This window comes from Lepidochelys olivacea (genome assembly GCF_965140295.1).
Source record: "Lepidochelys olivacea isolate rLepOli2 genome assembly, chromosome: 17".
NCBI lineage: Eukaryota > Metazoa > Chordata > Testudines > Cheloniidae > Lepidochelys > Lepidochelys olivacea.
The window spans coordinates 1,453,328-1,480,279 of record NC_140427.1 but is presented as its reverse complement, the minus strand read 5'-3'; the positions used below and the strand labels follow the sequence as shown (position 1 = coordinate 1,480,279).

Sequence of the window (26,952 nt, the reverse complement as noted above, 5' to 3'; positions counted from 1 at the left end):
TTGCCCTGCTCCTCAGCCTGTGTCTATTCTGCGGATAAGCAGGATTCCAGTTTTCAGCCCCAAATTCACATGAATTGGAGAGAGAAGTGGAAAAATGTATGCTCCAACCATAGGTTAGTGCATAGTTGACCAAACACAAAATGCAGACTTTTTAAAGGGGTAGGGTCCCATCATATTAAACCTTGAGTTTGGGTGAAAGAGGTGCCTGGATCTCATGGCAGTGGGTGCTCCGTCCTGGATAGACGCTCTATGCTCAGACCCCGTGGTGACTTGGATGCCATGGTGATGGGCATTCAGATGTCATGGTGACAGATGCCTGGACATCATGGAGGGTGCTAAGATCCTGTGAGGACCGGTGCTCAGACGCCAGGGCAATGGCTGTTCAGAGCCCGAGGTGACGGATGTTCAGTATTATAGGCACTGGGGCACCATGATGACGGGTGCGGTATTGGACCTGGGCAGAGCAAAGTTGTGATCCACGTACCCTTGTTCCTGGTGCTGTGCGTGCCCGGGCTGGACAGGACAGCCTGGGGGTGGCCGCAGGATGGTCTTTCCCTGCTGGGACCCTGGGTTGGGGGTGGTGACATGACCAGGGAGGTGGCCGAGCGGCATTGAGGCTCACACCCCAGGTGGTGTCCCAGGCACAGAGACCCCCCTGCCAGCCCACAGCACCCCTCACCCTGTCGGAGCAGATCCCCTCAGCCCACAGTGCTCCCGACAGCACCCCCCTCGGAGCCGACCCCCCTCAAGCGCCCCCCCTCGGAGCCGACCCCCCTTGCGTCCCCCCATCGGAGCCGACCCCCCTTGCGTCCCCCCATCGGAGCTGATCCCCCAGAGCCCCCCTCGGAGCCAACCCCCTCGGAGCCGACACCCCCAGCGCCCCCCGTCGGAGCCCCCCTCGAAGCCGACCCCCCTCAAGCGCCCCCCCTCGGAGCCGACCCCCCCTGCGTCCCCCCTCGGAGCTGATCCCCCAGCGCCCCTCCTCGGAGCCGACCCCCCCTGCGCCCCCCATCGGAGCCGAGCCCCCCTGCGTCCCCCCTCGGAGCTGATCCCCCAGCGCCCCTCCTCGGAGCCGACCCCCCCTGCGCCCCCCATCGGAGCCGAGCCCCCCTGCGTCCCCCCTTGGAGCTGATCCCCCAGAGCCCCCCTCGGAGCCGAGCCCCAGAGCCCCCCCCCGGAGCCGGCCCCCCCCCGGAGGCCGATCCCTCCAGCGCCCCGCCCGGAGCCGGTCCGGGCCCGTCACTCCGGGAAGGCCCCTGTCGGCCCGGCCGCTCCGCCTTCCCGGCGCCGCCCTCCGGGTTCGCGGCAGGTCGGCCCCGCAGAGGCGGCTCCTGGGCCGGGGCCGCGATCGCGATGCTGCCGCCGCCGCTCGCCGCGCTGCTCGCCCTGCTGCTGGGCGCGCTGGTGCTGGGCCGGTGAGCGGGGACCGGGGGGGGCCGGGTGTCGGGGGGGTGAACGGGGGGGGCTGGTGTGTGGGGTGAGTGGAGGGGGGCGGAGTGTGTGTGGGTGAGCGGGGGGGCCGGGGGTTGGGGGGGGCTGGAGGGTGAGCGGGGGGGGCGGAGTGTGTGTGGGTGAGCGGGGGGGCCGGGGGTTGGGGGGGGCTGGAGGGTGAGCGGGGGGGGCGGAGTGTGTGTGGGTGAGCGGGGGGGCCGGGGGTTGGGGGGGGCTGGAGGGTGAGCGGGGGGGGCGGAGTGTGTGGGGGTGAGCGGGGGGGCCGGGGGTTGGGGGGGGCCAGTGAGCGGGCGAGCGGGGGGGGGGCTGGAGGGTGAGCGGAGGGGGCGGAGTGTGTGTGGGTGAGCGGGGGGGCCGGTGAGCGGGGACCGGGGGGGGCCGGGTGTCGGGGGGGTGAACGGGGGGGCTGGTGTGTGGGGGGCCAGGGAGGGTGTGGGGTGAGTGGAGGGGGGCGGAGTGTGTGGGGGTGAGCGGGGGGGGCGAGGGGTTGGGGGGGCCAGTGAGCGGGCGAGCGGGGGGGGGCTGGAGGGTGAGCGGGGGGGGGCGGAGTGTGTGTGGGTGAGCGGGGGGGCCGGGGGTTGGGGGGGGCTGGAGGGTGAGCGGGGGGGGCGGAGTGTGTGGGGGTGAGCGGGGGGGCCGGGGGTTGGGGGGGCCGGAGGGTGAGCGGGGGGGCGGAGTGTGTGGGGGTGAGCGGGGGGGGCGAGGGGTTGGGGGGGCCAGTGAGCGGGTGAGCGGGGGGGGGCTGGAGGGTGAGTGGGGGGGCGGAGTGTGTGGGGGTGAGCGGGGGGGCCGGGGGTTGGGGGGGGCCAGTGAGCGGGCGAGCGGGGGGGCTGGAGGGTGAGTGGGGGGGCGGAGTGTGTGTGGGTGAGCGTGGGGGCCGGTGAGCAGGGGGCCAGGGTGTGTGTGCGCGGTGTTGGGGGGCTGGTGAGCCAGGGCTGGGGTGCGTGTGGGGTGAGCGGGGGGGCTGGCATGTGGGTGTGGGGCAAGCATAGGTGGGGGAACAGAGGACATGGGGAGGGAGTGAGGGGCAGCGTTAGGCGCTAAGGGGGCAGGTGCTGGTGTCCGGGTACCCCAGAGTGTAGTTGCTGCACACTGGAACAGCTGCCGTTTCTAGTGGCTGGGGTGGGTTCCCTGGGGGCCCCCATCACCCCACGAACCAGGCCCCCCAGCCTTGAGGCCCCAGCACATTTCCCCAGAGGTGAATTGGGGGCCAGGACTGTGCAGCTGGGGAGTTGTCCGTTGCCCTAGACACCCTGGACTTGGGTTTCTGTGCGCCCCCTCAGAAGAGACCGATTGAGGCTCCCCTAAGCACCCTGCCTGGCACTGCCCAGGCCATTGTGTGCCTGGCTCTGGGCACAGGCGTCATGGCCCCCCTGCTTCCCCCTCCGGCTGGCACTGCCCAGGCCATGGCGTGTTCAAACGCAGACTCTGTGCCACTCCCGCATTGGCACACAACATTTACTCTTTATATTGTGGCAATGCCCCACTCAGGGGTAGGGCCCTGTGGCAGTGGGTGCTGCAGAGACTCAGTGATCAAGTCCCTGCCCAGGGCTTGTTCCATGGGGCTGTGATTAATCCAGCTGCTGCTGGACCTACAGCGAGGTGAGTTGTTTCCTGAGCTGCAAGCAGAGGGTGGGACAAGTGTTCAGATTGGGAGTGACAGGGAGGCCCTCCGGGGGCTCTCGGAGAGCTGGCATTTACCCGCTCGGAGACCTGGCATTTACCCGATCTCTCTTTGACTTGCCTGCAGGTGGCTTGTGTGCCGACTGGCCACTAACTGGTGTCGTCAGAGGCTCCGGGCAGAGCTGAAGATTGGTTCCTTTGGGTTCTTTTGGCTCCAAAACATCAGCCTTAAGTTCCAGCAGGAGCAGCAGACGGTGGTGGGTACTATACTCCTGAGGGCATTCTGCGCCAAAAAATTAAAAATTCCTTGCATGATATTTTAAAATTCTGCAAGTTTTATTTGTCAATAAATAAATGCAGAGGCTCCAGTATGGAGGTGGGGAGCACAGACCGCTGGCTGCACGAAGGTGGGAGATCACCCTGCAGCTTCCCCACCCCAGGGACACAGACTCAGCGGTGAGGCTGCACCCGACCCTGACTCAGCACAAGGCCTGGGCCTGCCCCAGAAACACTCTGAGGCCCTGCCCCTCTCTGCCAGACACACCAGCTGTGGGTGGGCAGACTCAACCAGACAGGATCCAAGTGTGGAGGGGCTCATGTGGGGGGAATCCAGGTGTGGGGTCCGAGGATTCTGTGTGGGACAATCTGGGGGCAGGCAGCTCAGCGGGGGGTCTCGGTGTGGGGGGATCTGGATGCACAGGGGCTCGTTGGGGGGGTTCCAGGTGCAGGGGCAAGGAGACTCTGCAGGGGCTTCCAGGTGAAGGTGGTTGGGGCTCAGCGGAGGGGTCTGGGTGTGGAGATCTCAGCAGGGGAGTGTGGGTGCTGGGGGCATAGGGCTTGGTGTGATGGGGTTTTGGGTGCAGCTAGTTGGGGGTCAGTGGCCTGGGGGTCTGGATGTGGGGGCTCAGGGTGGTGCAGGAGGGTACTTATCAGGGTGGGGGGTTGAGTGCAGGGAGCTCAGTACAGGGTGGCCTGGGTGCAGGGGTGGGGGTCGTGAGGGAGGGGGTCTGGGTGCAGGGGGCTCCAGAGGCAGGGGTTGAGGTTCAATAGGGTGGGGTTCGGGTATGGAGGGCTAGGGGGGTTCTGGCTTGGCAGTGAGTATGGGAGGTCTGGATGCACAGGGGTCAGGAGGATGGGGGAGCAACTTGCTGAAGAGTGACCCCTCCCTCCCCCGCAGCTGAGAAGCAATGGGGGCAGGAAGCAGGGGAGGATGTTGAGCTTCCTGCAGCTGGGGGTGGGTCTGACCCAGCCCCAGCCACTCCTTGCAGGGAAAGAGGAAGTCCTGTCCTCTTCTGCCTCCAGCGCAGTTGGGACGAGCAGCTGATCCCAGCTTAGAGTGGGAGCCACTGGCTGGGGTGTCCCCAGCCCTGCAGTGATTTACCTCTCTGCTGGTTGCTCCGGGTGCCTGAAATGATGAATCTGCTTTGCTAGGGAGTGGTGCGTGACTCCTCTTGCAGCTTCCCTTTGCTTCCCCATCAGAAAGTCATTTTTCTGCAGGGAAGCAAAGAAATCTGCGGGGAACATGAATTCTGCGCACTCCTAGTGGTGCAGAATTCCCCTAGGCGTAGTACTAGAGGCGCTCAGAGTGACGGGGATCAGCTCCTCCGGGTATGCGAGGCCTCTGCCTTCCCCCACAGTGACCCGCTGAGGTCTCACATCCCATGGCAACCGCTCATGCAGCCACTGGAGTGAATCCCCACGTGGCTAGTCCTTTCCACCTAGCCCCACTGCTGGCCCTAGGCCCTTCCTCCCCCCGTACTCAAACCCTGATGCTCGCCCATCTGCACAGTGTGATGCCAGCTAGTCCGTGTGCTGGCAAGCTGAATGGGAGCTGGGAGTGGGGGGAGAGAACACAGGACGGGTGAGCATTACAGGGTGGGGCTAGGCTCTGTAGCTCCACTGACTTTTTTGTCTGTCCGTTTGCAGGAGATTGACAATGTCTGGATCTCCAGTAAACTCCTGAGCCACGAGCTGCCGTAAGTACCCACCCTGGCTCTTTCCTCGCTCTCCTTTCTGTGCTTGGGAGCGTGGCTAGACCCTGACTCCACTTGCCTTGCCAGGGTCCCCCAGCTCTGCCCGTAGGCGTCGGCCTGCTGCGGCAGGTCACATTCTCCTGCTCTCTGCCGTAAGGAGTGACCAGCTGTGACTCCCCTGGCTGCGCAGACTGTGTGGGGGCAGGACATGGGGGCACTATGGGTGGCTGGGCTGATGTAGGGGAGGGACTCCAGGCTGTGTTAAGCTGCAGTAATGCGTGCTGTTGCTGTTCCTCTGCGCAGACGCTACCTCGCGCTGTGTTTCGGCGAGGTGCGGGTCCGCGTGGATCTCCAGAAGGCACCAGCGGCAGGGTCCCCAGTCCCTGAGGCTCCAGCTGAGGGCGGCAGAGAGGAGAACAAGGGGGACCTGCCCATTAAACCCTCCCTGCTGAGAGTCCTGAGCCAGGTGAGTCTCCGTGTGCTGGATCTTAGGAGGAGGGTGGGCGGGGAGCAGGCCTAGCTCCTGGCAGACGCTCCTCACTATGGCCCCCTTGCTCCCAGCTCTTCTCGATTCACGTGGAGTCCATCAACATCATGGTTCTGCACGTGGCCACCTCCGAGTCCCTGTGGCATATCCAGCTCACCAGGACGCGCCTGCTGCTGGACAGCGACGGGAAGCGGTAACTCCACCCTTGCTCTGGCCTGTGGGACCAGGGCTGGGTAACAACCACGTACAGCTCCCTTGGCTCACGAGAGCTCTGTTGTGGCCTTTGTCCTGGGAGACCATTCCCGTCCCGTGCCTTGTAGAGCTGGGCTGGGGGCCTGCTACTGGGACTCCTGCCTGGCAACATCCTTTCCGCCCACCCTCCCAAGGGCTGTTAAAATCCTCATCTTCTACCCCCTCCCTCTTGGTCAGCAGCTCTCTGTAGCCACTGGAGGGCGCCCCAGGAGCATGGCACCCTAACCCTCTCCCTCCTGGGACTGAGACCATCCCAACCCCTGTGTGATGCCTGGTTCTTGCGGATGGCAGCCTCCTGCTGCATGGTCCAACTCTAGGGTGGATGCTCCGGGGGCTGTAGCACAGACCCCAAGTTGGAAAGACCTGGCTAGGGGGCAGCAGGGCCCCTCTGTGCCTGGCAGGTCTGAGCTGAGCTTTCTTCTGCTCTCCCCCCAGCCTGGACTGTGAGGTGACCCTGTCCCAGGTGAACAGCAAGGTGCTGAAGAGCAGCCAGCTGGTGAGTATCCAGGGTGGGGGGCCCTGCAGCTGCCCAGCCCCTGCTCTTGGGGAGCTCATGCTGCCTATCACCTGAGCCCACCCGGTGTGGCACCAGGAGGCATGGCGTGAACCACAGGGGCTCCCAGCTGGAGATGCTGGCCAGTCCTGGAGCCCGGCGAGCGATGCTGCCAGGTGGGGCTGTAGCCTCGGGGGGGTGTAGGACACTGCAACCTCCTGCTTTCTGCACTGTGACCAGGCTGCCTGTGGGCACCGGTTGTGGGCTGCAGGGCTGCACCCGATGCACATAAATGGAGTGGCTAGAAGCTGCCCCCATCACCATGGGCTCCCTCCCCTGTGATGTCATCTCGCTCTCCTTGACCCTCTGCCCCCCCATGCAGGATGACACATGCCTGGCAGAGCTGGTGCTGGCTCTCACCTTCTCCATGGAGGTCAACGTGAGCAAACGGCAGCTGGTGGGCATCACCCTGGGCGTGTGGACCCTGCATGCAGAGCTGCATGAGGGGCTGTTCTGCAGCGAGCTGCTGCGCCGGGCAGCCAACGGAGTGAGACGCAGCGGCGCAGGGGACCAGCCAGGTTGCCTGGCCCCAGGTCGGCCAGCCATGTTCCCTGGGAAGTCTCGGGGGGCTGCGGGGAAGGGAGAGGGTGCCCTGGGACCCCCATGTTCCCTGCACCTCTGAGAATGCGTCTGTCAGAATGGGCATGGGGTGGTTTATGCTGTCTTGGGTCCCAGCCAGGGGTCCTCTTGGGCAGGTCAGGCCATTGCTGCCTCCTGCTGGGGGGAGTGGGGAGCTCTGGGGTGAGACTCCTGCCTGTGACCAGGTCTATCCCTTGCTCCCAGGCCCCGGGGAGGCCCCAAAGTCTCTGCCCCTGCTGAGCTTGCACACTCTGCAGCTCATCCCCAGCAAGGCGAAGGTGGAGCTGGAGAACACCAACGTGGTGCTGTCTGTGAACAGCCAGCAGAGGTAATGGGGAGCTGGCACCATGACAGGCCCGAATGCCCAGCCCAGCGGCTCTGCTATCCCTCCCGCCTGCAGGCGCCCTCCTGAGGCCCATGCCTCTCCCCTGGCTGCCCTCTGCTGGGCATCCCCTCCCTGAGGGCCTCCAGCCAGCAGGGTCCAGACGTGAGTGGTCCCTGGGGGAGGCAGGATTGCTGTGGGTGAGAAGGCCATGGGCCAGGCTCCGGGTGGCTCTGGAGTGGGGGCAGAATGAGCATGGCCTGTGCTCCCTTGGTCGCCCCTCCCTTCTGAGGCCGTGAGGAGCGCTCTGCCACGGGCTGGGCTTGGCAGTGATGGGGCAGGGCTGGGCCGTGCCCGGGATCTATGCTGGCCACCAGTGGGCAGGGCAGGAGGGGCTGGGTGGTGGAGCTGTGGCTCCCTTCTGGGTGTCCTGTGACTCTGCCTGGCTCCAGTTCTTGTGGGTTCAGGCACCTCACGTGGACCCTGAAGCTGCTGCAGTTCCTGTATCAGCGAGACGAGGAGCAGATCCCGCTGCGGAACTTCACGCCCACCTCCGACCTGGGCCAGATGAGCACTGAGCTGCTGCTGGAAGGCGAGTGCGGGGGGCTGCTGCGGGAGGAGTGGCTCTGTCCAGGGGACTGCGGGAGGAGGAAGGGAGATCCACACCACTCTCTGCCCCAATGGGTGGGGCTGGGTACTCCAGCTCCGCAGCATGTGCGTGGGGGTGGCTGGCTAACGCCCAAAGCTCTGCTTGGTGATGGCCGCCCCTTTTCCCCACAGATGGTCTGCTGCTGTCCCAGAGCCGCCAGCGTATCGTGTGCCTGAACTCCCTGAAAGCCAGCGTGCAGGTGAGTGCGTGACTCTGGCGGCTGTGTCCTGGCACCTACCGAGCCACACTGCCCATCGATGCCTGCAGGCCCTGAGCTGGCTGGGCCTGCTGACATGCGCGTGAGCAGCGGGGAAGAGGTCTTGCTCACACCTCCCTTCTCCCCATCTCTAGGTCACGGCCATAGACCTGTCAGTTGCTGTTCTGCTCAATACCTGCATTGTCCACTATCGCCACCAAGAGTTCTCTCACTGGCTCACCGCGCTGGCCCAGGAGTGCCGGGGCCCAGGAGTACCGGCCCCCCTCCAGAGCCACAGGCGAAGGTACATATGGACCCAGGGAGGGTGATGGCTGGTGTCGTTAACCACCCTCTGGTCTCCAGCTAGGGTGCTCAGCAGCCATGGTCACCTCCCTCGGAGCATGGGCAGAGCACACAGAGTGCCGCGGTTTGAGGGTTAACTGCACCTTCCCTTCCCCGCCAGCTTCCTCCAGGGTATCCACTTAAGGTTGCAGGCTCCCAACCATGGGGAGGCCCAGGTCTCACCCTCCAGACGGGGCTACCTCTCTTCAGGGGCTACACGGATGTCTGCCAGTCGCCAGCTAGCCCCCACAAAGCGAATGCCTTTCTTCGTAGGGGAAAAGCAGTGCTGAGAGAACATCAATCCACCCCAGGTTAGGGCCACGTGCCTGGGTCAGCCAGCAGCCTGAGGGGCCCTAGCCAAACCCTTACCAGCCCTGCTGCATTGTGGGGCCCTGGCTGGCTCTGAGTCACAGGAAGGCCTGGGGGTCCTTTATGCAAAAAGCCTTTTCTTTTTGTGCTGGGCTCTGGGAAGCAGTAAATGCAGCCCCCCGGGGACTATCACCTGAGGGACTCACCTCGCTGAGCCCTGTGGGAGGAGCTGTGGTAACCCACCCCCGTGGAGCTGCCTGCCAACCCCAGCCAGTGGTGAGCCAGAAACTGTACCGGGCGGGCCCCAGAAGTGCCGCGAGCGGTGTGATACCTGCCCCATGGAGCATTCCTGCCCTGGCCCAGAGCATGGCCTGGTTCCCTCCACTCAGCAGGAGCTGCGCAGCTTGGCCTCTCTGCAGGCGAGAAGCAGCCCTTGGGGCTGGGCTGGCATGTGGCCTGCTGTGGCCCTGGGACAGGAGCTCCCTCCAGCCCTGTTCTGTAGCAGGGGGGCTTGGGCTCACTAATCCCATGGCGCTCTTCACCCTCTGGCAGGAGCTGCCCCCAGATCTTGGCTCCCATCATCCTCTCTGCCTCTCTATCCAACGTCAGCATCTCTGTGCAGCTGGGGGACACGCCACCCTTCGCACTGGGCTTCAACACCGTCTCTGCAGGTAGGAGCCTGAGACGTGACAGGGCGGATGCAACCCAGCCTGGGCAGAGCACGGCCTGGGCTTTGGCTGCTGCCATGCCCATGGGGCCCCTCCTCTGCTTTGGAAAGGGCTCTGTGGCTTCCAGGGCAGTGCCTGCAGCTGACAGAGAAGAGGCAGGTCTGGGCTGGGGCCCTCTGGCATGGCGTGGAGGGGCAGAAGGTGATGGGAATGGGTGCTCCAGCCTGGCGGGGAGGCCTGGATGGGCACTGCTCTGCAGCAGTTCCTCAGCTCCTGGGTCTGGGTCAGGATTGTTTCCGGGGGTGAGGTAGCAGCTTGGTCCGCAGCCCCAGGGGAGCACGCTGGCCCCTGCCTCGCACACTCCAGCGGGGCGTCCGGAGGGCCCCGGCCCATGCTCACCTCCTGCTCTGTGCCCTCAGACTACCAGCACCTGCGCCCCCAGAGCGTGCACCAGCGGGGAGTGCTGGCCATCGACCACCTGTGCTGGCGCGTGGGGAACGATTCGCACATCCAGAGAGCCCCGCACCCACCCAGCATGCACGTGTGGGGAGAGGCCCTCATCCTTGACTCCTTCAACTTGCAGGTGAGAGGGGCGGCCCGCCAGAGCGGGGGAGGGAGGATCAGCTCCCCCCCACCGCCCCAACAGGCATGGGCGCGGCTCCCTTGTGAGGCAGTGGGGAGGCGCTTCCTTCCCCCCCGGACCCTGCAGTGGGGAGGGGCTCTGCCTGGGCTGGGCTGGGAGTGGGAATGTGGCAGTTTCCGAGCTGCCAGCCAGTGACTGGACTGTGCCCCCTGCAGGGCAGCTACAACCAGCCCCTGGGCATGTCCAGCGCCCAGGCAGACACGCTCTTCCTGGACTGCACCATCCAGGGGCTGCAGGTGGAGTCGTCGGACACCTGCACCAAGTGCCTCTCCAGGGTCCTGTCCCTGCTGCACCCAGGGGCCAGCCCAGCAGAGCCTCTGGTGGAGCCAGCCCCCTCCCTGGGGGAGTCTGCAGGCCTGCTCTGGAAGGTGGACCTGAAGGTGGAGGATGTGAACCTGTTCACACTGTCCAGCCTGGTGGGTAAGTGACCAGGTGGGGCTGCTTGGCGGGGGCAGCACCATGGGCGGGCAGCCATCCCGCAGGACCTTCTGCGCCAGCCAGACGGAGGCAGTAGTCCTTGTCTCGTCCTGGCTGTCGGCAGCTGTTGGTCCTCCCTGCACTGCCCAGTGCGGGGGACTTCGAGGGCTGTGCCCTGTCCTGCCCCCAGAGATAACCTCCTGTTTCTGCCAGGTTCCTTGGAGGTGAGGCTGGACACGCTGATTGCCCTGGGCAGTGCTGAGAGCTGCACTGTTAGCGTCCAGGGCATGGCGCTGGCTTTGGTGAAGAGCATTTCTGAGAAGATGCAGCCCTGCTGCAAAGCCCCAGCCATCCGTTGCCCCATCCTCAGCATCTCCATGCTCTCCTTCACCTACCACAGTAGCGTCCACGCCCTGGAGGTAGGTGCTGGCTGCTGTCCTGGCAGAGGGCAATCTGGGATGGCAGTGCCAGGCAAAAGATGTGCCCGTGGGCTGAGTCGGAGGGGGCTGAGTGACCAATCAGGTCAGGGCACCTGCTCATCGTCCCACTCACACTGGGACTTCAGTGGGGCTATCAGGTGAGGGCGAGCGATGGGCTCTCAGCCTAGGCCCTGTGCATCCGTGTCACACCCTGCCTTGTGGCTGGAGGCCTCTGCTGCAGCATGTAGCAGGGCTGGGGAGGGGGTCGGGGGGGTCAGGAGTGAGGTGGCCAGCAGAGCAGTGGGGGAGCTCGCTCGGCCCCTGCCTGCTCTGGCCCTCCTGGGCTCTCTCGGCCCCAGGGCGTGCTAAGAGGCGCTGACAGAGCAGAGACCCAGGCCCGCTTGCCTCTTTCTGTGCCCTAGGTCCAGTGTGGCGAGGGCCTGACCCTTCTGTGGAGCCCCCCTGACCACATGTATCTGTATGAGCACGTCCTCGCCACGCTCCAGTGCCGTGACATGCTGCAGAGCACCTTGGGCCGAAGGGGTGCTCCCTCCTTCCCCCCGGAGCTCCAGGCCGCTGAGGCAGCGAGCCCCAGCAAGCCTCCCAGCCCAGCCCAGGGTCTCCCAAAGAGAGTCCTCAACCTGACGCTGGAGATGAGCTCTGCCAAGGTCACGGCCTTCGTCTCTGAGGCCAGCTACATCAGCCTGGTGGCGGAGCGGGTCTCGATAAGCTGGCACGGCAGTGCCCTCCACGCCTACTGCCCTGACCTGGCCGCCGGCTTCGACGAGCACAGCATCTTCAGCTTCAAGGAGGTGGAGGTGCAGCTGCTGCCGGAGCTGGAGGAGATGATCCTGCATCGCAGCCCCTTCCCCACCCTGCGCACCCTGCGGAACCGCGTCTGGGCCTTCTCCTTTGCCAGCGTCGTCATCGAGCTCCCCTACCAGTACGACTTCTCCCGCACGCTGGACGAGGCCATAGGCGTGCAGAAGTGGCTGAAGAGCCTGCACCGGCAGGGCCGCCCCCCGAGCTCGGCCCTGCCCCCGGACCTCCTGCTCAAGGTGCAGCACTTCTCCTGGGTCTTCCTGGACGACGTCTTTGAGGTGAAGCTGCGGGACAACTACGAGCTGATGAAGGACGAGAGCAAGGAGAGCGCTAAGCGGCTGCAGCTGCTGGACACCAAGGTGGCGGCTCTGCGCAAGCAGCATGGCGAGCTGCTGCCCGCCCGCAAGATCGAGGAGCTTTATGCCTCACTGGAGAGGAAGAACATAGAGATCTACATCCAGCGCTCCCGGCGCCTGTACGCCAACATGCCTATGCGGAAGGCTCTGCTCACCTGGACCCTCTCCAGCCTGGAGCTGGTGGCCCTGGCTGATGAGTCCTTCCACGGCGTGGAGCGTGTGCTGGAGCAGATGAAGGACCTGGACAGCGTCAGCCCCTTCCCACCCGAGGGGCTGGAACTGGTCACCCAGTGGTGCCGCATGCTAAAGGGCAGCGTCAAGACCTTCTTCGGTGAGTGTGTCTATGGGGCTCCTCAGCCCCCATGGCCATGTCAGCTCTGGGCTCTGGTTCCCTGGCATGAAAGTGGGGGCATGACGGGCACCCAGGCCACATGCAGTGGGAAGCACTGTGGTTCCCCCACGTAGGGTCCCTCTGAACTAGCGGGGGGTGTTGCCTGCTCGGCCTCTTGCCCAGAGGCTGGGGAGAGTGAAGAGACCACTGAATGCATGGCCCCTCCCAGGGACCCTGGGGGTGAGTCTAACGCAGGCTCCCCTCTGGTCCGGCAGTCAGCGTGGTCTCTGGCTCTGCCCCACAGTGCGGATCCGTGACTACCCACGCTACCTGTTTGAGATCCGGGACTGGCAGCTCTCGGGTCGGCTGATCGGGACGGAGCAGAGCGGCCAGGCCTGCTCTCGCCGCCGCCAGCTGCTGAAGCTGGGAGCGCCATGGGGGGATGCTGCTGTGGAGAGGAACATGCCTCCCTTGAAGTTCTACCATGACTTCCACTGTAAGTGGGCTCTGGGGGGCCTGATCCTACAGGCAGGCATGCGGTTGGGGTCCAGAGTGGGGCTCCTTCTGGCTCTTGCTGAAGGAGCTTGGGCTGGGTTGGCTGGGAGGGGCTGGGGGGCCATGTGGGCTCCAGTTGGGACTGGAGGAGCACCGCTCTCGTGACAGGGTCACACTGATTTGGGGGTGGCCTTATCCCTGGCACTCTGGACCGTGAGCTTGGGCCAGGCTTAAGACACCGGGAATTGTGGGGGGAGGTGCAGGTGCTGGTCGGTGCGAAGCAGGCTTGTTCCCCTCTGAGCTGAGTGGAGGGAGGATTAGTGATGGGCCCAGGTTTCCCCCCACCCCAGGGACTGGGCAGTGCCTGGGGTTTGGGATCCTGCCCCCTGGGGTCAGGATGCTGGAGTGGGGCTGCGCTGGGTAGCTTTGGGGGTCCTGGGGCAGCGCTGTGGAAGGGAGGGTGCAGAAAGTAACTTTGGGCCAGGCTGTATCTGGTTGGGGCAGGGACCGGGAGCTGCCCTGAGCCACTGTCTGTGTCCCTAGCGGAGATCTTGCAGTACACCATTGTTTGGGGGCCATGCTGGGACCCGGCCTGGACCCTGATTGGCCAGTCTGTGGATCTCCTCACCAAGGCCTCGGAGGATCCCAGCCCCACCCTGCCCTGGTGGGATAAGAGCCGCCTTCTCTTCCACGGGGATTGGCACCTGGACATCGAGCAGGCCAACCTGCACCAGCTGGCCACCGAGGTGAGACTCGCGTGGGGTCGTCCAGGGCGCCTGGGCCCCCCCACGGCCTGGCGGCCTCACGCTCCGCCTGTGTCTTGCAGGATCCGTACAACACCACCGAGAACATGCACTGGGAGTGGAGCCACCTGGCCTTCCTCTGGAGACCTGGCCAATTCGTCTTCAAGGGCGACTTGGACATCAACGTCCGCACGGCCTCCAAGTGAGTGTCAGCCCAGGGGGCGGGGGATGGGGGCTGTGATCTTGGAGAGCAACCCAGCACCTTCTCCCTGAGCAGGTACGATGACTGCTGCTTCCTCCACCTGCCCGAGCTCTGCATGACTCTGGACCTGCAGTGGCTTTGCCATGGGAACCCCCACGACCATCACAGTGTGGTGCTGCGCTCCCCAGAGTTCGTGCCCGAGCTGCCCGTGGGGCAGCACCATGACTCGTACCGGGCCTTCCGCTCCGAGAACCTCAACCTCTCCATCCGGATGGACCTGACCCGGCCGGGCGGGGGTGAGCGCTGCCCCGCAAGGGCACTCCAGAGCTGCTGGAAGCCAGCGTGGCCCCGTGCCAGCTGCTGCTCAGCCACTGACTGGAGCGTGGCCGTTCCTGCTAGGAGCTCTGGGGGCTGCTGGTTTGGGGCTCTGTGTTTGGGAGGCGGGGGGTCCTTGGAGATCCCCTGTATCCCTCCCCCGCTGCCTACCTTGGCCAGGGGACGAGCTGAGTGCTCGTGGGCTCTGCCATCCCAGGGAGGGCGGGCTCCTGGCGAGGGAGGGGCCGGGGGGGCCGGGCAGTGGCTGCCGTGTGCACAGTGCTGCCGTGTGTTGCTCTCAGAGCTGTCCCAGCCCCGGATCCTGCTCTACAGCAGCACTCTGCGCTGGATGCAGAACTTCTGGGCCACCTGGACCAGCGTGACGCGCCCCATCTGCCGCGGGAAGCTCTTCAGCAACATGAAGCCCGGCAAGAAGAAGCTGGGGCAGCACTACAAGCAGCTCTCCTACACGGCGCTCTTCCCCCAGCTGCAGGTGAGGCCGGGCCCCTGCGCGGCGCAAGGCTGGCCCTGCGGCTGGCCCTGCGGCTGGCCCTGCGGCTGGTGAGGTCCCTCGCGTTCCCTGCCCCCACCAGCTCAGTGTGGCGAGGTCCGTCGGCTGTCTCTCTCCCCCATCGGCTGCTCTCCTGCGTCCCGTCCCGTCCCCCCCAGCTCAGCGCCCTGGGTCTGCTTCCCTTAGGTGCATTACTGGGCCTCCTTCGCCCAGCAGCGGGGGATCCAGTTGGAGTGTGGGCAGGGGCACATATTCACGCGAGGGACTCAGCGGCTCATTCCCCAAGGTGAGGCTGGGGGCCCTGCCTGGCAGGGTGGGGTGGGGGCGAGGGGCAAGGTCCCCCCACTGATGGCTCTCCCCTACCCCCAGCTGGCACGGTGATGCGGCGCCTCATCTCGGAGTGGAGCATCACACAGATGGTGAGCGACCTGAGCTTCGTCACCGTGCACCTGATGGCGTCGACCTGCGACGAGAGCGCCGACCACCAGCTCGGCTCGCTGGTGAAGAAAACTCACCTGCTGAGCCTGTCCTCCCTCACCTACCAGCGGCACAGTAACCGCACGGCCGAAGAGGTACCCACCGGCTCGCGCTGCGCGCAGACCCCTCCCGCACCGAGGCAGGGAACAGGCCAGCGACTAGCGCTCTGGCTGTCTGCAGGGTGAGCCCTGGATGAGGGAGAAACTGAACAGGGCCCCACTGGCTGCAGACTCAGCAGCCTTGGGTGCCGCTGATCACCCTCTCGAAGAGCTCAGCATGGGCGGGGCAGCTGGCCCAGAGGGACAGTGACATGACCAAGGCCACCCCGCTGGGGGTGACGCCCGGGTGTTCCCAGCCAGGGTGCTCCCTACTGGCCACAGGGCCTCCCTGCTGTTGGGCGGGTTTGAGCGGGGAGTCGCTCTGCCCTGGCCGTTGTCTGACCCCGGCTTGGCTCCAGGAGCTGACCATGCGGGATGGGGCCGACGCCTTCCACACCCACCAGCTGCAGCTGGTGGACCTGCGGGCGTCCTGGACCACCACCAACCGGGACATCGCCTTTGGCCTCTACGACGGCTACAAGAAGGCGGCTGTGCTCAAGCGGAACCTGTCCACCGAGGCGCTGAAGGGGTTGAAGATCGACACCCAGCTGCAAGCTAAGAAGCTGAAACAACGCCTGCTGTCCGCTGCCCTTTCCCCGCAGAGGGGGACTGGCACCACCAGCGAGCGAGGCTCCTCGGGGGGTGAGTGCCCAGCCGCCTGGGTGGGACCCTCGGGATGCCGCTCGGCACACAGCCCCGTCCCCCAGAGCTGCACAGCTCGTTCCACACATGTCCTGCCTCAGTACTGACCCACCTCAGCTCCCGTCACAGTCAGCTGGCCAAGGGCTGGCTCCCTCTCCCTCGGCCCTGACCGCCACCCCCGTCTGCTCCCAGGGGCCTCCCTCCCTCGATACTGACCCACCTCAGCTCCCGTCACAGTCAGCTGGCCAAGGGCTGGCTCCCTCTCCCTCGGCCCTGACCGCCACCCCCGTCTGCTCCCAGGGGCCTACATGCTGCAGAAGCTCATTGAGGAGACAGATAAATTCGTGGTCTTCACGGAGGAGGAGTCGGGGGCCAGCGAGCAGCTGTGTGGGATCGCTGCCTGCCAGACCGACGACATCTTCACCCGCAACTGCCTCGTTGAGCTGGTCAACTGCCAGGTACCCCGGTCCCAGCCAGGCTGCTTCTGGGACAGGCCAGCCAGAGCTCCTGCCCCGCTCCCTACAGCGCCCCCTGCTGGGAGAGGTGGTGACTCAGCTGCGTCTTTCTTTCCCTGGCGCTGCCGCTGGGGCAGACACTGCAGGCCTTCGTGGCTCTGGTTTATCTCCCGGCTCGGCCGCCCCGTCCTGGAGTTGGCAGGGTCACTTAGGGGCCTGTTCCCCTGCAGATGGTGCTGCGTGGTGCAGAAACCGAGGGCTGCGTGATTGTGTCGGCTGCCAAGGCCCAGCTGCTGCAGTGTCTGCATCACCCCGCCTGGTACGGAGACACCCTGAAGCAGAAGACCTCGTGGACCTGCCTGCTGGATGGCATGCAGTACTTCGCCACCACTGAGAGCAGCCCCGCTGAGCGGGAGGACGGCCAGCTGTGGCTGGAGGTTGGTTGCTGTTGGCCGGCTGCTTGGCCGGAGTGAACTCAGGTGGGGTAGGGGGTCCGCGGCTCTTTGGCTCCCATGTGGGAGGGGTTTGTCACAGCCACAGCCCCAGGGTGCTGAGACGCAGAGGCCTAAAAGTGAGGGCAGCCCTGGAGCCCCCTAAATCCATGGCAGGGCAGGATCCCAGTGCCAGGCAGCTGGGGGAGAGGGTGCCAAGCCAGCCCCAGGGACAAGCCCCCCAGCCGGCCAGCTCTGGCTGGGCTGGGCCCGAGGCCTGGGGAGTCACCAATGTCCCTCCTGCCCCAGGTGAAGAACATCGAGGAGCATCGGCAAAGGAGCCTGGACTCGGTGCAGGAGCTGATGGAGAGTGGGCAGGCCGTGGGCGGCATGGTCAGCACCACCACAGGTCAGCCTCGGGCCTGAGAATCGTTCACACCAGCACCCGGGGATTGCTGGGCCCTCTCTTTACCCTTGGTCCTTGTCTGTCACCTGAGGGACAAGCAGAGCCAGCCCAGCTGAGAGCTCTGTCCCTCTCCTGTAGCGCCCCACGCTGGGATGGGCTTGGGGTCCCTGCCCAAGGAAACATTCTGGGGTAACTCTCCAGAGGACTTACGTGCATCCCCTTCCCCCACCTTGTGTTCAGATCCCAGAGGTTTTCCCCCCGCCCCCTACCCTTGCCCCTGCACTCTGATGCATCAGACTGTCTGAGAATCGGGGCCCTCATACCTGGGGGTGGCAGCACCGGCCCTGACAGCTGCCATGTTTGGCCCCCAGACTGGAATCACCCCTCAGAAGCCCAGCAGACCCAGCAGGTGCAGAGGATCATCTCCCGGTGCAGCTGTCGCATGTATTACATCAGCTACAGCCATGACATTGACCCGGAGCTGGCCACGCAGATCAAGCCACCCGACGCCCCAGCCAACCAGGAGAAGGAGGATCTGCTGAAGAAACAGGAGGGTGCGGGCCTGCGCATTCTGGGTCGTTCTGCTCCCCTCTGGGAGGGAGCTCCTGGGGGCAGGCCACGACCACAGGCCTCAACATGCCGAATTCTCGTGTAACCCTTAGCAGGGGCTGTATCTCCCTTGGATCAGAGCTGGGCAGCTGCAGTCGGCTCCGGTCAGTAGGGCCCTGGGGTGTCTGGCACCGGGTGCAGTCTCTGCTTTCCCTTCTTGGTGCTGATCTCCGGTTCGTTCTGCCTGGTTCTCGGAGGCCAGGGAACGGCACTCACAGCCAAGTGCACAATTCATGCCGCGCTCCAGCAAAGCCCGGCACAGGGTGGCAGAGCATTGTGGGCTGGAGAGACGGGTTTGTCTGTGCCTGCTGGGGCCTGTGTAGCGTCTCTGAGCTGTCATTGCCTGGGGGAGGGGGTGGACTTGGTCTCCCCAGCCCTGGCCCTTGTTTGTGTGTTAGCCCCGTAGGTGGTTCCCTCTGCAGCTCCCAGGGACTATACCGACCCCCCATGTGCTCTCCTAGCACTCCCTGGCTGTCACAGGGGCTGCCCCAACGCCCGTCCCTCTCCTCGCTCCCCAGGAGCCGTCGACACTTTCACGCTGATCCACCACGACCTGGAGATCTCGACCAACCCGGCGCAATATGCCATGATCCTGGACATCGTCAACAACCTGCTGCTGCACGTGGAGCCCAAGCGCAAGGTACCTGTGGGCCTGAGCGGTGCGCAGGCGTAGCGAGTTCCCCAGAGACCCCTCACCTCTCCTGTCTCTCTCTGGCCTCAGGAGCACAGCGAGAAGAAGCAGAGGGTGCGGTTCCAGCTGGAGATCTCCAGCAACCCTGAGGAGCAGCGCAGCAGCATCCTGCACCTGCAGGAGGCCGTGAGGCAGCACGTGGCCCAGATCCGCCAGCTGGAGAAGCAGATGTACTCCATCATGAAGGTGAGGCCTGGGCGTGCGGACTGCAGGTCCCTGGGTCGGGCCTGCTTAGCCTGGGGAGGTGCTGACTGATGCCGGCTCTTCGGTCCCTGCAGGACGACAGTAAGAACGAGAACCTGCTCGAGCTGAACCAGAAGCTGCAGTTGCAGCTGAGCCAGGAGAAGGCTGATCTGCAGCTGGAGAGTGAGGAGCTGAACATTCTCATCAGGTACCAGCCCCCACCAGCCTGATGTGCAGAGCAGGGAGGCAGCTTGCCCAAGACCTGCTGCCCCCCTGGTGCTGCCCAGTCCCACCGCCTTCCAAAGCCACCACGCCACTGCCCCCCGGCTCTGCTTCCCCGGGGCTCCCAGGCCTCCTCTCCCCCAGGCTGCTCTGAGGGGCTGCCCTTCGACTGGCCCTAGCCCCGGGGCTGCCCAGGGCCTGCTCTCACGGCTTTCCCGCGCCTGCTTGGGCAGGTGTTTTAAAGATTTCCAGCTGCAGCGGGCAAACAAGATGGAGCTGCGCAAACAGCTGGAGGACGTGAGTGTGGCCCGGCGGACCGAGTTCTACTTGGCTCAGGCGCGGTGGCGCCTCACCGAGGAAGACGGGCAGCTGGGCATCGCTGAGCTGGAGTTGCAGCGCTTCCTCTACAGCAAGGTACCGGGCCCAGCGGGCGGGCTCCGCCATTGAGGAGGAGGGGCAAGGGGTGCGCGGGGGTCCGCAGCCTGATGGCTCTGTTTGCAGGTGAACAAGTCGGACGACACGGCAGAGCATCTCCTGGAGCTGGGCTGGGTCACCATGAACAACCTCCTGCCCAACGCCCTTTACAAGGCAAGTACCAGCCCAGCGGGAGGCTGAGTGGGGCCCTGGCCGGGGCGGGGGCGTGGCGGCAGCCAGCCTGTGGGTGGGGTTTTCAGAGGGGTCACCAGGTCCAGCTGGGCCTGTGGCTGGCTGTGCCCCCACCGTCTCTGCATCCCCATCTATGCCCTGCAGGTGGCGCTGCGCCCTCAGAGCTCCTGCCAGTCGGGCCGGCAGCTGGCTCTGCGGATATTCAGCAAGGTCCGTCCGCCAGTGGGAGGCATCTCTATCAAGGAACATTTTGAGGTGAGGCTACGGGTGGATCCTAGGGGTCGGTAGGCAGGTTCCGCTCCTCTGTGTCCCCAGTAGGAGGTGCTGTAGGCAACAGGGCAGGCGCACCCATCCTGGTTGGATATCTGGGTGAGGGGGCCAGGGTCCCCTGGGCTGCAGGGCGGCACAAGGATTTGTGCACTGGCCCCTGACGTACTGCTCCTCTTGCAGGTGAACGTGGTGCCCCTGACCATCCAGCTCACGCACCAGTTCTTCCACAGGATGATGGGCTTCTTCTTCCCTGGCCGCAGCGTGGAGGAGGAGGAGGTGGGGGATGAGGAGGATAAATCCAAGCTGGTGACGACGGGTGAGTGTGCTCTGTGGGGAGGAAGAGAGGGGCCTAGCACAGGCCAGCTCGACCCCCCCAGTTGAACTCAGTGCAGTGATGGGGTACATGCTGGCTGGCCAAGAGCCCCCCAACGGGGATTGTAAATGGGGACTCCTCGTCGTGTGGGGTCCCCTGGGTCCAATCTCGACCCAACGCTATTCAGTCTCTTGTCAGTGGTGTGGAAGAAAATATTAAATCCCTGGGGGGTAAAGTTTGGAGCTGAGGCCCAGACTGGTGCAGTGGTGGATAATGGTGGGATAGGGCAGTTCTTGAGAGCAATGTGGATCACCGGGGAAGCTGGGCGCCTTTGGCCAACCTGCATTTTAATGCAGACAAAGGCTGGGTCCTCCAGCTAGGAGCCAGGAACGCAGCTCTCACTTACGGGGGGGCTGTGTTCTGGAAAGTGGGGACTCTGATAGGAACATGGGGTCATGGTGGAAACCAGCTGAAGCGATGGGCTGACTAAGAGGGCAAATGCAATCCTTGGCTGGATCCGCCCAGGAATATGGAGCAGGCGTAGGGAGGTGATCCCACTGCATACAGCCCGTGGGAGACCATTATGGGGGTAGTGCTCAGTGCTGGGGTCCACACTTCAGAAAGGACATGGGCCAGCTGGAAGGGCTCAGAAAGGAGCTGCAGCGATTCGAGGTCTGGAAAACCTGCCTTACTGTGACGGGAGAGAAGCTCAGCCAGTGCTAGCCAAGAGAAGAGGAAGAGTGACTTGATCGCGGTCTGTAAATACCTACCTGGAGGAAGGTCTGTGAGCGGAGAGGGCTCCTCAGTCTAGCAGACAAAGGCTGAACGAAACCCAGGGGCTGGGAGCTGAAGCCACGCTGGGAATACGGTGCCCATTTTTAGCAGTGAGGGTCATTGACCATTGGACCAGCTGAAGGACCTGGTGCACTCTGTGGTGCACTGAGTGTCTCTGTTTCTACCAGCTCTGCCCTAGTCCAGCCAGGGTTCTGGCTGGCTGCAGGGATCAGTGTGGGGATACTGCAGTGGGTCAGGCTGGATAACCACAGTGCTCCCTTCTCTCTCAGGGATGCCCGTGGTGAAGCCGAGGCAGCTGATTGTGGCTGAAGACTCACTGGGCCCAGGGAAAGGAGTCGCTCAAGGACTGAACCGGACGTCAGGAGTCAGGAGGTCATTCCGGAAAGCCCCCGAGGTACCCACCCCACTGCTTTCGCGGGGAGTCTCCTTTAAAGCCTCCCCAGGAAGCGTCTGTTTGGCTCCTCTTGAGGCTCAGACAGTCTAGAGCCAGCGATTGCTCCCGCAGTGCCTGGGGGCAGTGGGCTGGGCAGTTCTGCCCCAGGGCTGTGAGGGATTCACCCACTTACCCTCACACTTGTCAGCAAAGCTGCCCCTTGCATGCTGAGCAGCTGGTGCAGACCAGGGGGTGTCATCCTGGGTCCCCTGGCACGTGGCAGGGAAGAGAGATGAGCCTTGGCTGCTCTCCTGAATGAGCTGGATCCGCCCCCTTCCCACTGGTCCAGTGGCCAGCTGTGCATCTCTTCCCCCTTCTCTTGCTCTGTCCCTCCCAGCACCCCGTGGACGACATTGACAAGATGAAGGAGCGTGCCGCGATGAACAACTCTTTCATCTACATCAAGATCCCACAGGTGCCACTCTGCGTCAGCTACAAGGTCAGTGCCTGCCTCCAGCACAGTGTCTGGGGCAGGGTGACCCCGAGGGTGCTGGGGAGGGAGGGGACAGCTGTGGTCCCGTGCCAGGGAGGGAGGGGACAGCCGTGGGCGTGTGCTGGAGCGGGGCCGGCCCTGGAGGGTGCTGGAGAGGGAGGGGATAGCCATTGGCATGTGCTGGGGTGGGGCCGGCCCCAGAGGGTGTAGTTGGAGGGGTTGTGTGTGAGGGGCTGCCCTGCCCTTTGATTGGCCCTATCCCTAGGGCTGCCCAGGGGCTGCTCTCACGGCTTTCCCTTGCCCGCTTGGGCTGAGCTGAATTCACTTTCTGCCTCTCCTCTCTCTGCCCCACGGGCCGTGGGTAGTACAGGGTGCCTGGTACCTTCTTGGGGCAGGGAGCCCCTGCCTTCTTCCTGTGCACTGTCACTGCTGTCTGTCTGGCTGGGATGCATGACTCTTCTGAGCCGTGGGGCAGAGGGGAGGAGGCCATTCCTGGGCCCCAGCACACTGCCCTCAGCAGGGGCCCTGTGTCCCCGTTTCCGCTCTGGGTCCCCTCTGCCCGTCTCCGCTCCCATGAGCCCAGGGGTTCTGGCTGCTGGGTCTCGCTCCGAGCCTGTAGGAACACGGCCAGCGGCGCAGGCCCATGATTGGCTGGCTCTGGCCGCGGGGTCTGACACGTTGTCTGGCGCAGGGCGAGAAGAACAGCGTGGACTGGGGTGACCTGAACCTGGTGCTGCCGTGCCTGGAGTATCACAACAACACGTGGACGTGGCTGGACTTCGCTATGGCAGTGAAGCGGGACAGCCGCAAGGCATTGGTAGCACAAGTAAGGGCCCGGACCCTCCCCCCACTGCGGGAGCCCCAAACTGAAGGAGCAGGGGGGGGATCTGCTCCAGGTTTTCTGTTAGACCTGGGGACTGAGTTATACCCCCTCCCACGCTGGTGCCTGCTGCTGTCTGGTTCCAGTTTGCTGCCCTCCCTCCTCATCTTCTCCTGAGTTGTGCTGGGCCTGTGCCCATGGCGAGTGTCTCTCTGGGCAGGGCAGGGAACATATGCGCGGCCAGACTGGGTCAGACCGAAGGTCCATCTAGCCCAGTATCCTGTCTTCTGACAGTGGCCAGTGCCAGGTGCCCCAGAGGGAATGAACAGAACAGGGAATCATCCAGTGATCCATCCCCTGTCGCTCATTCCCAGCTTCTGGCAAACACAGGCTAGGGACACCATCCCTGCCCATCCTGGCTAATAGCCGTTGATGGACCTATCCTCCATGGACTTATCTGGTTCTTTTTTGAACCCTGTTATGGTCTTGGCCTTAACAACATCCTCTGGTTAAGGAGTTCCACAGGTTGACTGTGCGTTGTGTGAAGAAATACTCCCTTTTGTTTGTTTTAAACCTGCTGCCTATTCATTTCATAGAATCATAGAATATCAGGGTTGGAAGGGACCCCAGAAGGTCATCTAGTCCAACCCCCTGCTCAAAGCAGGACCAATCCCCAATTAAATCATCCCAACCAGGGCTTTGTCAAGCCTGACCTTAAAAACCTCTAAGGAAGGAGATTCTACCACCTCCCTAGGTAACGCATTCCAGTGTTTCACCACCCTCTTAGTGAAAAAGTTTTTCCTAATATCCAATCTAAACCTTCCCCACTGCAACTTGAGACCATTACTCCTCGTTCTGTCATCTGCTACCATTGAGAACAGTCTAGAGCCATCCTCTTTGGAACCCCCTTTCAGGTAGTTGAAAGCAGCTATCAAATCCCCCCTCATTCTTCTCTTCTGCAGGCTAAACAATCCCAGCTCCCTCAGCCTCTCCTCATAACTCATGTGTTCCAGTCCCCTAATCATTTTTGTTGCCCTTCGCTGGACTCTCTCCAATTTATCCACATCCTTCTTGAAGTGTGGGGCCCAAAACTGGACACAGTACTCCAGATGAGGCCTCACCAATGTCGAATAGAGGGGAACGATCACGTCCCTCGATCTGCTCACTATGCCCCTACTTATACATCCCAAAATGCCATTGGCCTTCTTGGCAACAAGGGCACACTGCTGACTCATATCCAGCTTCTCGTCCACTGTCACCCCTAGGTCCTTTTCCGCAGAACTGCTGCCTAGCCATTCGGTCCCTAGTCTGTAGCTGTGCATTGGGTTCTTCCGTCCTAAGTGCAGGACCCTGCACTTATCCTTATTGAACCTCATCAGATTTCTTTTGGCCCAATCCTCCAATTTGTCTAGGTCTTTCTGTATCCTATCCCTCCCCTCCAGCGTATCTACCACTCCTCCCAGTTTAGTATCATCCGCAAATTTGCTGAGAGTGCAATCCACACCATCCTCCAGATCATTTATGAAGATATTGAACAAAACCGGCCCCAGGACCGACCCTTGGGGCACTCCATTTGATACTGGCTGCCAACTAGACATGGAGCCATTGATCACTACCCGTTGAGCCCGACAATCTAGCCAGCTTTCTACCCACCTTGTAGTGCATTCATCCAGCCCATACTTCCTTAACTTGCTGACAAGAATACTGTGGGAGACCGTGTCAAAAGCTTTGCTAAAGTCAAGAAACAATACATCCACTGCTTTCCCTTCATCCACAGAACCAGTAATCTCATCATAAAAGGCAATTAGATTAGTCAGGCATGACCTTCCCTTGGTGAATCCATGCTGGCTGTTCCTGATCACTTTCCTCTCATGCAAGTGCTTCAGGATTGATTCTTTGAGGACCTGCTCCATGATTTTTCCAGGGACTGAGGTGAGGCTGACTGGCCTGTAGTTCCCAGGATCCTCCTTCTTCCCTTTTTTAAAGATTGGCACTACATTAGCCTTTTTCCAGTCATCCGGGACTTCCCCGGTTCGCCACGAGTTTTCAAAGATAATGGCCAATGGCTCTGCAATCACAGCCGCCAATTCCTTCAGCACTCTCGGATGCAACTCGTCCGGCCCCATGGACTTGTGCACGTCCAGCTTTTCTAAATAGTCCCTAACCACCTCTATCTCCACAGAGTGCTGGCCATCTCTTCCCCATTTTGTGATGCCCAGCGCAGCAGTCTGGGAGCTGACCTTGTTAGTGAAAACAGAGGCAAAAAAAGCATTGAGTACATTAGCTTTTTCCACATCCTCTGTCACTAGGTTGCCTCCCTCATTCATTTCATTTGGTGACCCCTAGTTCTTGTGTTATGAGAAGAAGTAAATAACACTTCCTAACTTCCTCCACACTAGTCACGATTTTATAGACCTCCATCATATCCCCTTTTAGTCATCTTTTTTCCAAGCTGAAAAGTCCGTCTTATTCATCTCTCCTCATACGGAAGCCGTTCCATACTCCTAATCATGTTTATTGCCCTTTTCTGACCCTTTTCCAATTCCAATATATCTTTTTTGAGAGGGGCGACCACATCTGCACGCAATATTCAAAATGTGGGCGTACCATGGATTTATATAGAGGCAATAGGTTATTTTCTGTCTTATGATCTATCCCTTTCCTAATGATTCCCAACATTCTGTTCGCTTTTTGACGGCCGCTGCACACTGAGTGGATGTTTTCAGAGAACTATCCACAGTGACTCCCAAGATCTTTCTCGAGTGGTAACAGCTAATTTAGACCCCACCATTTTACACGTATAGTTGGGATTCTGTTTTCCAATTTCCATTACTTTGCATTTATCAACATTGAATTTCATCTGCCATTTGGTTGCCCAGTCACCCAGTTTTGTGAGATCCTTTTGTAGCTTTTCGCAGTCTGCCTGGGACTCAACTATCTTGAGTAGTTTGGTATCATCTGCAAATTTTGCCACCTTGCTGCTTATCCCTTTTTCCAGATCATTTATGACTATGTTGACTAGGACTGGTCCCAGTACGGATCCCTGGGGGACACCACTATTTACCTCTCTCCTTTCTGAAAACTGACCATTTATTCCTACCCTTTGTTTTCTGACTTTTAGCCAGTTACCAATCCATGAGAGGACCTTCCCTCTTACCCCATGACAGCTTACTTTGCTTACGAGCCTCTGGTGAGGGGGGACCTTGTCAAAGGCTTTCTGAACATCTAAGTACACTCTATCCATTGGGTCCCCTTTGTCCACATGCTCGTTGACCCTCTCAAAGAATTCTAGCAGATTGGTGAGGGATGATTTTCCTTTAAACAATCCATATTGACCCTTCCCCCAAAAAATCACGCTCACCTCTGTGTGTCTGACAGTTCTGCTCTTTACTGTAGTTTCAACCCATTTCCCCGGTCCTGAAGCCAGGCTGACCGGCCTATAACTGCCGGGGTCACCGCTGGGGCCTTTCAAAAAATCAGCCTCACATTAGCTGGCCGCCAGTCACTTGGTACAGAAGCGGATTTAAATGACAGGCTGCAGATGAGCTGTCTGGGGGGCTGCTGGAAATGCCCGGGCTGGAGTGGGCACTGCTGTCTCTGCCAGGCTCACTCTGCTCGCCCAGATTGCTGCCAAGTCCCTGCCTCTGGGGCAGGCTGTGCAGGGGAGCCCCAGGCCACGAACCCTAGTCAGGTCTGTGGCTGAGCTGTTGCAGCCAGGACAAGCCTTGGCCTTCCCCCGCCCGTGCTGTCTCCTGACCCTCTCTCCGCCGCGCAGGTGATCAAGGAGAAGTTGCGCCTGAAGCCAGCTGCTGGTGCTGAGGCCCGAGGGAAGCTGGAGAACAAATCTGACGGGACCATCCAGCAGCAGCAGGAGGAGGATGAGAAGGCACGGCTACTCATTGGCCTGAGTGTGGGCGAGAAGAACCCCAGCAAGAAGTCCATCTTTGGCAGGCGCAAATGAGGGCAGCACCCGTCTGGCTGGGAAGGGACGCGGCAGCTCCTGCCACCTCTTGGGCACATGGCCCCTTTGCAGGCCTGAGCTGGCACAAACAGGTCTAGGTGGGGGCCCTTGGTGGCACAGCCCAGCCATGGCACAAGAACTTGATGGACTGATGGCACGGGCAGAGCCCCTGTCCAGGCAGGGAGCGGCATGGCGGTAGGGGGACACCGCGCAGCGTGAAGTGGCTCCCCAGCCGCGGGAGCTGGGGCGGTGGCATCACCCAGGCCTGGGGCTGCCTTCATTTGCACAGAGCCTGGGTGGCGAGGAGCACTCTCCTTATTCCTGGTGGGTCCTGCACTGGCAGCACTGGGCCAGCAGCTCTGTCCGCACTGCAACGCGGCCGCTCCAGTCTGGTTACTGTTGGGAAGTGGGCACTGAGGAGAATTTAAATAAGAGCTTTTAATTTGGA

The 26,952-nt window shown here is 62.4% G+C and overlaps 1 protein-coding gene across 3 annotated transcripts; it reads left to right on the top strand.

Moving 5' to 3' along the window:
- The first annotated feature begins 1,274 nt into the window (after positions 1-1,274).
- BLTP2 (bridge-like lipid transfer protein family member 2) lies at positions 1,275-26,952 on the top strand. Of its 3 annotated transcripts, none has more exons than XM_084650652.1 (39): positions 1,275-1,415; positions 3,203-3,332; positions 5,002-5,051; positions 5,352-5,514; positions 5,610-5,728; positions 6,223-6,283; positions 6,663-6,873; positions 7,124-7,247; positions 7,709-7,833; positions 8,022-8,089; positions 8,242-8,390; positions 9,290-9,408; positions 9,825-9,988; positions 10,204-10,468; positions 10,679-10,884; positions 11,307-12,393; positions 12,698-12,889; positions 13,432-13,634; positions 13,715-13,833; positions 13,909-14,129; positions 14,451-14,641; positions 14,846-14,945; positions 15,029-15,231; positions 15,594-15,876; positions 16,177-16,334; positions 16,562-16,768; positions 17,072-17,171; positions 17,540-17,722; positions 18,296-18,417; positions 18,499-18,654; positions 18,747-18,859; positions 19,107-19,287; positions 19,375-19,461; positions 19,624-19,734; positions 19,930-20,065; positions 21,127-21,251; positions 21,628-21,729; positions 22,415-22,549; positions 26,319-26,952. In XM_084650652.1, exons 1-39 carry the CDS (start codon positions 1,354-1,356, stop codon positions 26,502-26,504), a joined length of 6,717 nt encoding a protein of 2,238 aa, XP_084506778.1. In that variant the 5' UTR covers positions 1,275-1,353; the 3' UTR covers positions 26,505-26,952. The 3 variants fall into 3 exon arrangements, with proteins under 3 accessions (XP_084506778.1, XP_084506777.1, XP_084506779.1); XM_084650651.1 differs by having other exon boundaries at positions 7,694-7,833; XM_084650653.1 differs by lacking the exons at positions 21,628-21,729; positions 22,415-22,549; positions 26,319-26,952 and having other exon boundaries at positions 7,694-7,833; positions 19,980-20,065.